Source organism: Corvus cornix, chromosome 3, assembly GCF_000738735.6.
Source record: "Corvus cornix cornix isolate S_Up_H32 chromosome 3, ASM73873v5, whole genome shotgun sequence".
In the NCBI taxonomy this organism is placed as follows: domain Eukaryota; kingdom Metazoa; phylum Chordata; class Aves; order Passeriformes; family Corvidae; genus Corvus; species Corvus cornix.
Window position 1 is genome coordinate 56,743,060 of NC_047056.1, and position 15,129 is coordinate 56,758,188.

Sequence of the window (15,129 nt, forward strand, 5' to 3'; positions counted from 1 at the left end):
TGATTCTGAGGAAGGAATCAAATTAGCAGGATCACAATTTTTTCAAAGATTGGATTTTCCCTGAAACCAAGTACCAGATCTTCAGATGTGGGAATTTAAAATTAATAGACCTTGAAAAGAAACAAAATGGTCTGACTGAGCACTTCAAGATTCCACTGATTTAGTGAAAATCACACAGACAATTCCTCCTTGTATCAGTCATCCCACATCTTAAATGTCAGCTTTGGTTTTGTGAGACTCAAGTATCCCATACGAAAACCTGGCTTCAGTTAACAAGATCTCTTCAGCAAATGGGACAAAACATCTTCCCTAACACTGAAATCCTAGCAGTGCACTGGTCCTCCCCCCTATTATATATTTTAGTACTATCATGGATGATGGGCTAGAGAGGGATGGAGAGCTTACACAAAAATAAGTGAAAATTTCCTGCTATCTAGATAAACATGCACATATGATACTAATTCAGCTCTCCCCTTAAATTTAAGGCCAGTAAGATAAACTCAGTTTTTAAGTTCAAAAAATTTTTCACAGAATCCCAATGCTTCTTTTTTTTTTTTTAAACAGTCAAAAAAATGGAAGAAAACTACTAACCTTCACTTCTGGGCACAGGCTCTGTAGCACCCGGTGTTTTATCTGGCATCTCTGCAGACACAGGCTTAGTAAAACCTAATGGACACAAAGCAAACAAAGTTCTCCATCAAAACCAACACGTTTCAGTTAAGGCACTCCCCTGCTCCATGGCCCCTGTGAAGGATGGGTTTTCAGCTTTCATAGTTTCTGTGTTTGTGTGTAAGGAGTGTAAACAGGCAAAACTCCCTTGGGATTAACTGCAATACCATTCGGTAGACTCTCAATTGGATGTACTACCAGGTAGGCAGGCACAAAAGGACCCTCTCATACCTGAAAGTGCTAATTACATCTGGGGAACTTCTGCCTTTGATTTCATGCATTTTTCTCCCTCAGTTAATTTCTAGTGAGAGGTCTATGAACTGGGATGGAAGAGCTGCTTACACTCAAGTACTGCTGAAGTTAACCATGGAGTGACCATCCAGAGGGTCACATCAGCCTGCACCAAACAGAAAATCCCACTAACTAAAAGCTTTACTACACAGTCGAGCACCAGTATTTTTTCTAGCACAGCAGTGGGCAGAGAAGAAAAGGCTTCTCAGGAAGGCACTGAACATGTCTCCTCTTACAGCAACCTTACATACCCTCTGTGGTACTGGCTGATGGTCAACATGTGGCCACCACATACCGACTGGGATTTTGTATCCTCCTTTTTAGCACCTTTGAATATTTTCCCATCACCAGCAATGCTGACGCTCCATTTTACATAATGAAAGCCTCAAGACCAGACAGGATGCACCAAGAAAAGACAAATCAGAACAAAGAAGATCCTCTGCCTGAAGGAGTTTGTGTGCCAAGTGGGACAGGGACTTCACCTCAGCTGACAATTCACCCAGCTCAGTGCTGTGTATAGCACTGTACAGAGTGCACAGCATTGGAAGTATTCACAGTACAGCCTTAATTCCAAACAAAGGAATCATCTAGTTTCTATCAACACTGAGGCAAAGAGCGGATTTGGGATGCAGATTTCAAGACAGCCATCAGACCCAGAGTTATGGGAGACCTCCCCAGATAACCCTGCAGCAGAACTGAGACTGAACTCCAATAAATGGCCCTTTTTCCCTCCCTTCTTAAATTATTTTCCTTTCAAATTCATATAGCTTGTTTTGAATCCTATCCTCAGACATAAAATGAAAACATTTCTGCCCTGGTGTCCAATAAAAAGCTTAGGTTTACATTACAACCAAACTATACAAAATTTGTAGGATTTCTTAAGCAGTTTAAGTCACAAAATAGTATTTCATGTTTGTTTTCCAGGGCAAGTATATCTGTCATATTTAATTCACAAATATGTAAAATACTTAGAAATATTAGACACATATGAGCATACCTTAGGGTGGAAATTAATTTCTATTTAGCTGATGGAAATTCTACTACCTATGATTTCCTGGATCAGCCAATTAATCTCTTCTCAAGGTAAAATCCACCACATCTTACTCAGGAATTACTTTGTCCTTAACATAGATGTTTTATCCACACAACAGTATATATACTGAAGACTGTGAGCTAGCTAAACATCTTCTCTAACTCCCCCAAATTAATAGCTACAACACTCACCCACCTGAAGGTCTGGGTTTATGAGTTCATAAACCACAGCTGGACAGTGCCACACACTGAACAAACAAATGTGCCCACAACAGAGATTTAAACAACTATAAACACCTAGGGGTCTCCAAATGCCTTTATAAATCTGCTGTGAAACAGAACCCACTCTCCAGAAGACAATTAAAAAAATTAATTTGTTCTTCAAACAGATTACTCAAATTTAATTATCTATGCTTATCATCACTAAACAGTTGGCTAGAATAAATACACCAACTAATTCTAAAACTTGGCAAGCTCATGTCTAACCCTCTGCATTCAATGATGTACTACATATTCTCTCAACATTGCACCAGTTTATAAATCAAATTCCAGTTATCCAGTGATTTACTAGTAAAGTTGATAGGAACTAGTTAATCACAGAGTGTATTTGAAACAAGAAATTTCATTAATAAGTACTATATTTACTTTTTGTCATTAATTTTAACATATAATAAATGTTTCCTGTAAACTTTACATTTTAAATAAATCATTTCATATCATTTATTCAGAAAACAATATATTTAAAATGGAAAAACATGGATATATGCATATCTGTTTTCTGGTTTTGGTTGGTTGGAGTTGCATAGACTTGAAATAAATATATAAGTAAACTTCATCATGAAAATGCTCACAGAGTCACTCACTGACATGTTAATGACAAAAAAAAAAAAATCAGTAGTCTCAGAAATAATTTTGGGCTTTTTTCTACTGACTTTTGTAGAGGTGCTAAATACAAGCAAGAAAAAGACTTCTTGCCTCTTCTGCCCTGATCTTTATTTACATAACTCCAATTTTTTCTTGTCTAAAGTAGGCCAGCCTTTTCTACTTGTCCTTCTAAGGAAGTGATAGCCTTGCTTTTCTGTTATTAAAACTCAATACCAGAAAGCAATTTTACTGCAAGTAAGACACGCCCCACCCAACAGTTATTTCTCCAAATTTAATAGAGTTCCTGTGCTTATCCCTCGCTATGGAGCATGACCTATCAATCCCAGCACAAAAGCAAGTAGGATTCAAATGGGCGTTGAATGACCTTGTCATTTTTAATAATGGAACAGTAACTTGAAAGCTCGATCATTCAATTACTGCTCACAAACCAAGGTATTTATTGAACAGGTTCAGACCTGTGACAGCTACAACAACTCTGTTTCAAGAGCTCATTTGGATAATTCACAGCAATTTTAAAAACTAAAGTCCCACTAATGGTTTTCTACAGACTTACCAGTTCAAGCAGCTCTGCATTACAAAAAGTGACAGCAAGGGCAGCTTAATGTAGTTACAACAGGCTGAAAAAAGTCAGCCTCTGTGCCTAGAAAAGTGCATCTTCAGAACAGTGTTTGAAGCTCTCAGACCTCCAAGATCCCTGAGTCCAGCTGGTAAACTGACACTGCCAAGTCCACTCCTAAACCATGTCCCTAAGTGCCACGTCTACATCCCTCTTAAATATCTCCAAGGATGGCGATTCCACTTCTTCCCTGGGCAGCCCTGTTTCAATGCTTGAAAAACCCTTTCCATGAAGAAATTTTTCGCAGATATTCTTGTCACTGTCTGTAATGGTTTTTGGTAATGAAACAGTCTGAAATTTGTTGCTGCTTTTTCTAAATCTTACAGGAGATTAGTTGTACCAGAATAGTACAACCAGGTGCAAACATGACAGTGTCTTCAACATTTTTGCAATTGTCTGTCAATTAAAAACATTACATCTAAAAACTGAGGTCCAGTAACGTGGTGCAGAACAGTATTTTATGACTTCTTTTAGAAGTACACAAATACATATATTTTAAAATCTAAAAAGTATGCTTTCCCCCTTTCTGTCTCATTATTGCAAACTAGTTCCATGCTAATGCTAGAAATTGCAGGATATACTAAAAAACTTAAAAAAAAAGAAATACCGAACTCTGCTGTTGTTTTCTGTAACACACCAAATTTTGAATTATTCAAAAAACAGAAGTCAATGTTGAGCATTCCTTTATTTATAAATAAAGTTCCTCCTTTTTTAATCTAGGAAGGAAATCTCTGACAAATACTATTCATAGACTAGGACACTAAATCTCCCTCTCTGCAGTAAGGCCAAGCTGATCTCATGTGAAATCCAGCAGAAAAACAGCATTTGGGGTACAAGCTTGCTAGTAAATGTAAAATGAAGTAATGCTTGCTCACTTTCAATACAGATAATTTCCACTTATCCAGACAATCTTATTAGTAATAGTATCCCAAAAATTTTGCATAATTTCAAGATGAATCCAATTAAGTACTTATAAAAACATTCCTGTTAGACCCTTCCAAATACTCTTGCAATATAATTATTGAAATAGTTTTAACTGTCTCTGAATCTCAGGCTCAGCTATTCTAGTAGTCCATGGGCTACATTGTATTTTTCAAATCATCAGTCAAAACTGCTACCTATTGCTTAGTCAGAGCACTTTTTCACAGAACATCCTAGTAAGAGAACTTGAAATACGTATGCATTGATAATTTATGAATAAACACAGCTATACTGTTTACATTTCTCCATTAAGCAAAACTCTTTAACAGCAACTAAAAACAGTCAGATGTATGGCCACGCATTTTCATGGGCCATAATCAGCTAGGGCCACCCAAACAGGCATACTGGGAGGTCCTAGTTCAAGAAATTTGTTGTTCCTTCCAGTAGATTGATTTACCTTTAAAATCCTGAGCTGCTAAAAACTGCAAATCAGCTTTAACATTATGAAAAACATAAGATCCTTTAAACACAGCATCTAAACCAATAGTGTATCATAGGCGAATTAGTAAAATATTCAAATTTAGAGCACATGGGTGGCTAAAAAATACCTTTTAAAAAGCATGCTCACAAAAATATGGATTACTTGTGTTTCACAGACAAATATTTTCCTTGTCTCTTTAATTAGCTGTACTTTGCAAAAAAAAAAAAAAAAAAAACCAACCAAATAAAACAAAACCATCAGTAAGGGTTTCCAATTATTCAAAATCATTGTTAATCAAAGTATCACGATTTTCACTTTTAAAGTTTCATGGACAAATTTTCATTGGAGAGAAGACTTCTGTTCCAGTTTTGTTCTTTCAGCAATTTATTGCTGCATTCTCAAAAAAGCATCAAGCATCTTGAAAGAGACTATTGTTTGTCATAGGACTGTTTGCAGTTGTAACTATGGAGTCCAACTATGTATTTATGTTGAACAATGATCATCACTAATCAAAATCTAACCTGAACCTCCTCCTTTGTGTCAAACCCCTGGCCCCTAGTCTACATCTGTTCCAAATAGCTGGAAGTGATCACATTTAAGAAAGTTGCTTGGATTTCTTCAAAACGTTGTCAAACACAGTCACTTGTCAATGACAGACACTGCATTTCTCCACCGTCTTTCACAGGCACAATCAGCATTAATATTTAGATTCTGCTGTGGCCACTTTATTCACAATCAAAATACATGTTCCCTTACAATACTATATTACAGTTTTAAATGCAGCCTTTGACAGATTAGACAGTCGGCGCTTTATACACACAGATCAGTACATGTAAAACAACTGAAGTCCTGAAATTCTACATTACATCTGTGCTGTTAACAGAAAGTCTATCTGCTGGTTTATTTTTAAAGAGTATTTGGATGAGGTCTTCCTGCTGCAATCAAAAAAAAAAAAAAAAGAGGGCAAGAGGTAGAAAGATAAGAGATATTAGTAGGTTTTTTGACATTAAATATTTTGTAAATAAATAAGGACAACTGGATGCCCAGAAACAGCCAGCACAGATGGCCACCCTTCTTGGATAAATGGTATTGGATGCTGCATTTCTGAATGCAGAACAACTCACAGAACCCCAAAATCAGCACTCACATTCTCAGGTTTCAAGATGAACTCCACACTCCAAGGAAGGCTATGGTAAAATTCATACATCAACACACTCAGACTTCGACATTTGGCTGTTAAACATTGCTTATTATCTTTGCTAGAGAATAAGGACGCCTGTCCCTGATATAGTTTTTGCCATTTGTTTGCCTACAAAATCCCTTCTGGAGCAGATGCATTGCTGTCTGAACCCCATGAGAATAGCTTTGATCCCAGATCACATAAACCTTAAAAGCAAGTTTATATGCTAACACTAACACAGTTCTTTCACATGAACCAAGAAGTGACACTGAAAGAAACCCTAAATAACACTGACCTAAAGGATAGCAGTTATGAGGACATAAACCAAGCCTCATTTCTGCTCCTACTCACCACCACCCCTCAGCCTTCCTAAGTAATATGGCAGTACCTGTTTAAGATTCAAGAGTTATTTCAAGTTAACAGTTATTCCTTCAAAATTGCACAGAATTCTAATGGCTCCTTTCATGCCCTGCCAGCAGCACTCTGGATGTGGGTATGAATTACAGCTTCCCTTCTGCAAAAACCCTCTCCTTCAAAGTCCTACAAAAATCTTCCAGTCTTTTTCCCCCTGCACATCAACACATACCAAAATGTTCCAGCTTTGGGGGTTTTGTTGGAGTTTGGGGTTTGGTTTTTGTGGGTTTTTTTGGTAAGACGCTACACATTTTGCTGATTTTCCCAAACCAGGTCACCCTTTCACTTTCTTTTCCACAGAAAGGCAGTAACAGTGGCACTTAAGATAAATGCAGCAAGAGATGAGATGATCCAAACAAGACCCTCTGATCTATATTGGCAAGAAGGAGCAAAACCCCCTTTACACATTTGCCCATTGATGAAAGTCACATTAACATCACTCTCTCCTGCCTACTTCTTCAAAATATATTTGATCTACAGCATCCTCTGCCTAGGTTTCTGGAGCTAATCATCCATGCTGCGGCTGCAATCCAAAATAATAAGTTTTTGCCAGCAGGCAAAGACCAAATCACAGAATCCTTTTGCCACTTTCATTCTGGCTTGCAGTAATTCACCACGTTTGAATGTGAAAAACATCACAAATGTTCTAATATCAGGAACAAGCTGTCTGGCTCCTCTGCGGTTTAACTGCTACGCGTATGTCTTCTCCCTCCTCCCGTCCCTCCAATAGTTCTGAATCCATTCCCAGTGCTATTCCAAGGTTTTGGTCATGGTTTTCCAAACCCACTAAAAGATCAAGCTCAGCAGCTAATCACCATGTTTCAGCCTGCAAGGCAAAACAGCGTATTTTTCACAAAGTAACACCGGATATGAGGTCTAGGAGGGAATGTGACACAGTATTTTCTCCTTCAAACTTTGTATAGAACTTCTTAAAAAGATGAGCCATACTCAACCTTTGGTCTGTGTCCAACCACGTTGCAAGGCTCCTTACTTAAAACAGCATATGCTGCTTCTACGCCAAGTGAAACAAAGAGGAAAACTCCCCACAGGGTCTGGTGGGAGGAGGAAGACGGATCAAAACCTTGACTGACACTCCCCAAATACCCTTGTGAAGCATATGTTCAAAGCCTAAGCAGAAAGACATCAGCTTTAATTGTTGAAATGCATGTATTTCCTGCATGTATGTATTAACTCTGCTGATCACAGCAGTTTCTCAGCTCAGCAGAAGTGCTGTCTTTCAAGTCATTTCAGAGCAGTTTATAGCAAATTCCTTAGTATAATTAACCACTTCTCTTTCTGTAAAAATGAACCGTTAATGAGTATTTTTGTAAATACTTTTTAGCTTGTACACGCAACTGTGCTCAAGATGGCATGTAATCACGCCGCGCTAGAGAAAGCCGACAGAAAAGAAGCCAACGCCTCCCTCTGTGGCGCTGGGAAATCGCGACAGCGCTTTCCCAGGGTTCTGCCTCTCGGAGCCCTAAGGCACCGGTTCCAGCAGAGCTCCCGCAGGTGGCACTCGCTGCTGCTCCGTGTGGTGCCACACGCTGCTCCACTGGCAGACAAAAATGAGTGCTTGCAGCAGAATCTGTCTCTCCCTCCTGGTCAGTGTGTCGGGCGAGGGCTAAAAATCCTTCTGAATTGTCGTGCTTATCACTCGAGTCTGGATTTGGGACTGGGTAGCCTGACAGCTAAGCTGCTATCCCCACCTTTTGCTTATTTCAAGACTCCCTATAACCAGAATGAAGAGAATTATTTTGAAAAGCACTGGGCATTTTATCAAATTACATACACCTATTGCTTCTCCCATGCCTTCGTACAGTGCAGTTAATCTCAGCAGCTCTTCCAGGCTTTCACTAAAGTTAAAAAACCCCACATGAACAAGGAAAAAAAAAAATCCATCAAAAGATCATGTTTCACTTACATACAGAAGGTCTGTCACTTCAGACACTTACCTTTGAATCTAAGCTTGAGAAAACAGACAGACTTAGGTAAGGGGGCTCAGCACAGGACATGCCTGATATACACTGATGAAAACCAAGGAAAAGCAGGATAAGCAGGTCAGTCCCAAGATATTTAGGGACTTAGAGGCAAGTCTCAGCACAGTCTGTTGTGAGTACAGCAGTAGCAAGTCATAGCTGCCAAGAACAGCTATCGTTATCACAAAATACTGTTGTCATGTACTCAAAGAAATCTGCTACTCAACAAGCATACAGTGAAGCACACAATGTATTCACACAAAGCATTTTCTGAGCAAATTAAGAGCCCCATGTAATGCATTACATGTAGTTACTCTGCAAAAACCAACCAACAGCATAGTTTTCTTTACTGACATTTAGAAAGAGTTAAAATCTTTTAACTGAGCTACCCTTACATTGTTTTCTGATTTCATTTTTTAGATAATACTACTTCTACCACTAAGTGCTAATTAGGGGCACACAAAGAAAACTGAATGTGAAACAAACCCATTTAAAAATAAAATCAAATGCCTCAACATAGACAAGAATGCACAGTTCAACATTTTCTATATCACAAGAGCTTATATCCAATACCATTAATTTGTGACTCTTCAGTAATGCATATACCAAGTGCAGAAATAGCACTATGCACACACACACAAGCTACAGCACTAAAGAGACTGCAGGATTTTAGGGTGCAAGTCCTTACAGTGTGATAACAGTCAAACCCATGGCCAGAACCCTGACAGTTGCCAAAAAAAGAATACATTACTTTCCCCTTAACGAATTCTCTGATACTGCTAGAATTCACACAGTCATTTAACCATGTCACCCTAAATACAGTTTCTGAATGCTGTTTTTACAGCTGCACTTCTGCCTTGCTCACCGTTCACCCTTCCAACTACATATTCCAGGTAAGTGTTCAGATTTCGTGGGGGAAAAAAGTTTGAAGTACTTTTTTTTTAAAATCTACATTAGGTAGACTGGTCACTAGCATCCCCTTTTCTTGGATCTTTCTCAAGAGAAAATACAACTACAGATGCATTAGGTCTTGTATTTTGTTGAAGAAAGTCTAGATGAGGGCCATCAAGTTGATTAGAGGGATGGAGCACCTCTCCCAGGAGGAAAGGCTGAGACAATTGGGGTTGTTCAGCCTGGAGAAGAGAAGGCTTCAGGGTGACCTGACTGTGGCCTTCCAGTACCTGAAGGGAGGCTATGAGAAAGCTGGAGATGCATTTTTTTACAAGAGCATGTAGTGACAGGACAAGAGAGAATGGCTTCAAACTGAAAGAGAATAGGTTTAGATGAAATATGAGGAAAAAATTCTTTACTGTGGGTGTTGAGGCACTGGAAGGAGTTGCCCTGAGAAGTGGCGAATGCCCCATCCCTGGGAGTGTTAAATGGAGCTCTGAGCAACCTGGTCTTGTGGAAGGTGTCTCTGCCCATGGCAGGGAGGTTGGAACCAGATGATCTCTAAGATCTCTTCCAACCGAAGCCATTCTATGATTTCCTTCTAGAGAGGTGCAGAGCTTAAACCTCACTACTGGGCCAAAAGTTCTGCCTTAAAAAATGAAGAAAACAAAAATTCCAAAACATTCCAGAGCTGGATGTGAACCTGTCAAATTTCTTCAACAGCAGAGATTGCTTTAGTGCACATGGTTAAGAAAAGGAAACTGAAGAAGAAAGAATTTCAGCATTGTTTATCTCAGAATTACTCAAATTCCTTTCAAAGCTCTGAACTTTGCTACAGTTAGGAAAGATGCTGATTTGGCTAATTAACAATCAGAGAGATGCACACACAGAGTCCCTCTTTAGTCTTTTCCACATTCTGTCCCTCTTCAGTCTTTTTCACATTCAAGTCTGGTGCTCAGCAACTACAATTTTAAGATTCCTGATTAAGGACAAAAGCTGCTGCTGCTGTTCCATGCTGCTCACAGATATTAAAAAAAAAAAAAACCAAAACAAGCAAACAAGAGCAATAACCCAGCTAGCATCCTCACAGTCAACTTGTATTCCCATTTCTCTCTTATACATGAAAAAATAAGCAAAACAACCAACCAAAAACCCTCCAGACTTGCACCTGGCATATGCAGTAAAGAGCCCCTGGTCCCTGCTTTTACAGGCTGTAAGCCTACTCCAAATTGTTTTTCTATTAGAGAGGTTGTGTAGCACTTAAAAAGACACTTCTTTTGCTTGAGGCCTGTGCTTGGGCTATCACTAAACGTCATCTTGGAAAAGACCACTGATGTGTAAATTCATCCTTTCACCATAGGCTCTAGTGGAAGAAATAAAATCAAAACAGGCTGCAAGGAAACAAAGCTGTTGTTGGAGCACAAGGAACCCAATCACAGCAAACAAGTAAAATAACAGTGAAAATAAACTATAATATACAAATCCAGTCCTATGTGCTGAATAAATATTACAGTGATGGATAACATACCAATGAATTCCAATACATCTGAAGAACTGGATCTGACGATGGTAGAAAAATCTTACCCTGTCTGCAGGCATTTCACCCTCTGACACTTTCTTTTTGTATTTCCATTTCTGTTTCAGGAAATTTCTTGACACCCAACTAAAGTTCACTAACTTTGTCATGCTTAGTCGTCAGAAGAAAGGAAACAACCTTGCCATCCGCTCAGTAAGGACATCAGGCTGTGTCTATTATGCAAGGTAGTTTCTCTTGAAATCACAGAACTGTGATAATAATGAAGGTTTTTCTGGGGCTTGTTTTGTTTTAAATTAAAACTTTATAGCCCTCTTACAGAGAAATTCTTGATATTTAAGGTCACTAAAAAGCCATTATCTATGTGAATAATGAAATTTGTATGTATTTTAACTCTGTGTAGGGCCAAAGTCAAGGCACTGAGATAGGGAATGACATCTTCCTCAACTCACATAACCAGTATACAACGTAAATCCCGACAACTTGACAGAGATAAGGTGCATCCAAAAGCAAATACTCGAAGAGAACAGAACAGCCCAATGCTTTTCAAGAGTATAAATACAAAAAAGTCCTATTCAAAGTCAGCTGTTTCAGGGGTATTTCTTCTCTGCACATAAACACATTTCTGAAAGCCCCCTAAAAAAAAAAAAACAAAACCAAAAACCAATGAACCACAAAATGCTGCTTTGCACCAAATTAAAATCACAAATTTATTATCTGGTGTGCATATTTTTTCAAAGCACTGCTATTTTTCTTCCAGCTTGACTAACAGCAGAGAAATTAGCATGCATCAATTCCCATTAGGCTGATACACCTCTTCTGTAAAATACTTGTAATATGTTTGGGTTCACTGTGTATTTTCAAAGAAATAACTTCAGACCTTATTGTAGAAGAAAACCACAGAACTTTCAGAATAAGGTCATACTGATGAAAGACAAAAATGTCAGCACTGTCCAGAAAGTCCATTTACTTTAAAAAAATTTTTCATAAACAATGTTAATTCCAAGTAAAGAAGAGAGAATGGTATTTTCCCCCTCAACTGTAAACTCTTTTGGAAAGCTAAAGAAGGGGGGGGGAGGGGAGAGGGAAGATACAGACGAATGTTTGGTTTGGCATTGCTGACAAGGAGAATGTTCAAGAAGGGGAAGCCTACTTAAAACCAGAATAATGGATAATTATTGCTTTATATGTAGATCCTTCACTAGTTTTGTCTCCATAACACATGGTGACACCATTACATTTATAAGGAAAGACTCAGACACAGATTGACCATGAGGAGAATGGGCTCCTACAGAGCCCATTTGTGTGCTTCCTTCAACTGCAATTGCCTGTGTATGGCACTACTGCTGAAATGAGAGGTTTAGACATGGACTTTATAATTATTAGACAAGTAATACTCAGTTGGCTTTTCCAGAAACTGTCATTTGAGTGGCTAGCCAAAGCACAGCCATGCATAACAAAGCTACTTATGCATGCCCTCCGAAAGACATTTGTTGGGGCTTTTTTACCCACAGCCATCAGAAAAAATCCATCTTTCTGACTACAGTACAGTATCACTAATGAAAATTTTGGGGTTTTGTTTCCATCACAGAGTATGTAACATTAGGAAACAACACAGCAAATCACATAAAAGAGTCAACAGTTAAAGCTTTCTGAGCCTTGACATGTTCCAGGCTCCGAATGCCGCCGAACCTGGCAGCCCCCCAGCCCTGGCTCAGGCAGCTGACTGCAGGACCCCTTCATGTTCCTCCAGCTTTTCCTTCTCCCTACTTTGAGAGTACATACATCTATGTGTATATATGTATATATATTTATATACACGCTGTGCACACATGTTAAAAAAGAGGAAATTAATAACAGACAAGCTAACAGCACTGTGTACATTCCCTTGCAATTTATCCAAATGAATGGCCTCATGATTCAGATTGGGACATTTCCTGTAAAAACACTATTTATCAAGCCACTCCAGAGTGCAACTGTTGAAGTGTGGCTTGCAAACAACACTCTTTCTAGAGCCAAAGTTTGCACTTATCTACAGAACACTCTAACTAGTTGGGATGGAAAAGCCAGAGACCTCTTGCTATGTATCAGCTTTGAAAAGCATGTCCCCAGTTCAGAGTTCTGTAACTGCAAGCATAGTCCAATTGGCTTTTGTGGCACTGAACTGCATAGGCAGAGCACAGAGAAACTACAGTTTCAAATTACATTCATGCTTAATCTCTGACAGAACACATGCACACATATATTCATTAAATATATTGATTATAAAGAATAAGGAATATTAGATAAAATAGGACTAGAAATGGAAAGGAAATTATTTCATTCACCCATGATCAGCACAAGTAGACACTCCTAGAGTCTAGGAGACTAAAACTGGTCAAAGGGAAACCATTCACGGTAGCAATCTTTAACCTGCCAGAATTTCCAAAGGAATCTGAATGACCATTTTGATGGAAGCAGGTGACAAGTTGTTGAATAAACATTTCTTTTGAGTTAAACTGCAGTATTCTCTAGACATGGAAACTCCTTCTGTATAAGCAGATAAAGCTTCTTATCTCCACTATTCTTTCTCAAAAGAGCTGGATTTCTTAGTAAACATTGAATCGCCAAATGCAGACCTTCACTTGCCCCTGACCAAAATACTACTTACATTCAGAAGAAACACATGGGGAAAAAATAACATGAGTTACAAATATTATAGCTGGAAAGGTGATTTCCTTCAGCTGAGTGTTTTTCTCCTTTCTACATCAGTCTAAGGGACATGGTTTGATCAATCAGTTGTTTAAAAGTAATTCTTGACAACCACATGGAGTCTGAGCCATTGTGCACTTTGATACTTCGTTCACCTTCTAGAAAATAAAATAAATAACTCAGACATCTTTCAAACACAGAAACAAAAAATACCTATTTTGTACTAAAATAACATAAAATCCAGCTAAAGGAATATCACTGAAAACTCCAGAAGAACGTATTTTTAAGAAAACAGCTTTATATTTCATTGGTAATTTGATCTAGTACTGGAAACCAACAAAAATAAGGACAGGGTGTGAGCGGGAATCTCTAAATAGGTTTGATTAAAGTAAATATTCAAAGAGATATTACTCGAGTCAGTACCAAGAGCTTCAGCCAGTTTCCAAAGCCTTTTGAGTTTCAGAGCTAAGCCCAGTGAATTCAGATGAAAGTTCCTTTTCTTCCACTTTTAAGGGAAGAAATAACTTATGTGAACTTTCTGCAAAACAGCCTTTTGAGTTTAGTAATTGGGGAACAAACCTAAAGCACTGCCAAGACACACAACTAACCATTTATGAACCTTAATATTTCATTCAAATATTAAGTACTGAGTACTGAAACAACACAGAGGTATTCCAATAATGCTGTTCAAGTTATGTAATACCATCCTTAGTACACAAAAATCCCAGCTCCTCCATTCTTGCTGCCTAGCCCACATTTTGTCCTCTGAGGAACACAGGCACACAGAGTGCATACTAACAACACCAGGTTCCCACTGAACCCAGCAAGAGGCACAGCAGAGCGAGGAAACCACCTGGCCCTGCCTCACTGAGATTATGCCAGCCTATTCAGTGGGGCAACAGGAAAAAAAGTCCCTGCTGCATTTCAAACACACACAAAGAGCTATGTATATTACCACAAAAAGCAGGAAACCACTCTATCTGATCAGCAAATGAGATTCTATAGCCCTCTGAGTCTTACTGCATTTAGGCAAGAGGAGCAGGGGGATAAAGCATTTGCTCCCTTTAAATTTGATGACAGTTACTCCATCTCCTTCTCATCCTGTCACTGTTCCCATAACCTGTGCAGTATTCCCAGAGATATCACCAAGCTACTATCACTTTTTCCCCAATGGTCATCACTATGTGTTCACCCACAAGGGCATATCAATTTAACAAATTGCCAAGTCAGTTCCAAACTCTTCTGTTTCCTCTTTCCCAGTTTCAAATTCCTCCATTTCTCTCTACAAAACAAATAGTCCAGAAATTCACGTTGAAATAAACCATAGCAATTCTGTAGAGGAAACTTACCCATGCAAGGGGCTAAAAAAGTCTGCAGAGAAATGCTGACTGAGGAGAAGATGAGCTCACATCAAATAAAAAGTGACTCAGGCCAACACAATGAAAACACTCAAGGGATTTCTGGAGCAACCTGCAGGTTCTCTGATGCTGAATAAATACTGAGGCCACATTGCACAGTTTCATCATCAGAAAAATGAAGGCTATT

General features: G+C 38.7%; 1 protein-coding gene across 3 annotated transcripts in view; it reads right to left on the reverse strand.

Annotated features, from left to right (window-relative positions):
• The window catches only part of PLEKHG1 (pleckstrin homology and RhoGEF domain containing G1), a 127,476-nt gene that overhangs the window by 89,108 nt on the left and 23,239 nt on the right, over nucleotides 1-15,129 (reverse strand). For 2 of the 3 annotated variants that reach the window (XM_039568106.1, XM_039568107.1), the window contains exon 3: nucleotides 592-666. In XM_039568106.1, coding sequence (XP_039424040.1) covers nucleotides 592-640 — 49 coding nt within the window. In that variant the 5' untranslated portion in view covers nucleotides 641-666. Of the gene's footprint in view, nucleotides 1-591; nucleotides 672-15,129 lie in introns of those variants that run through there. The other variant, XM_010400953.3, reaches the window with a different exon arrangement.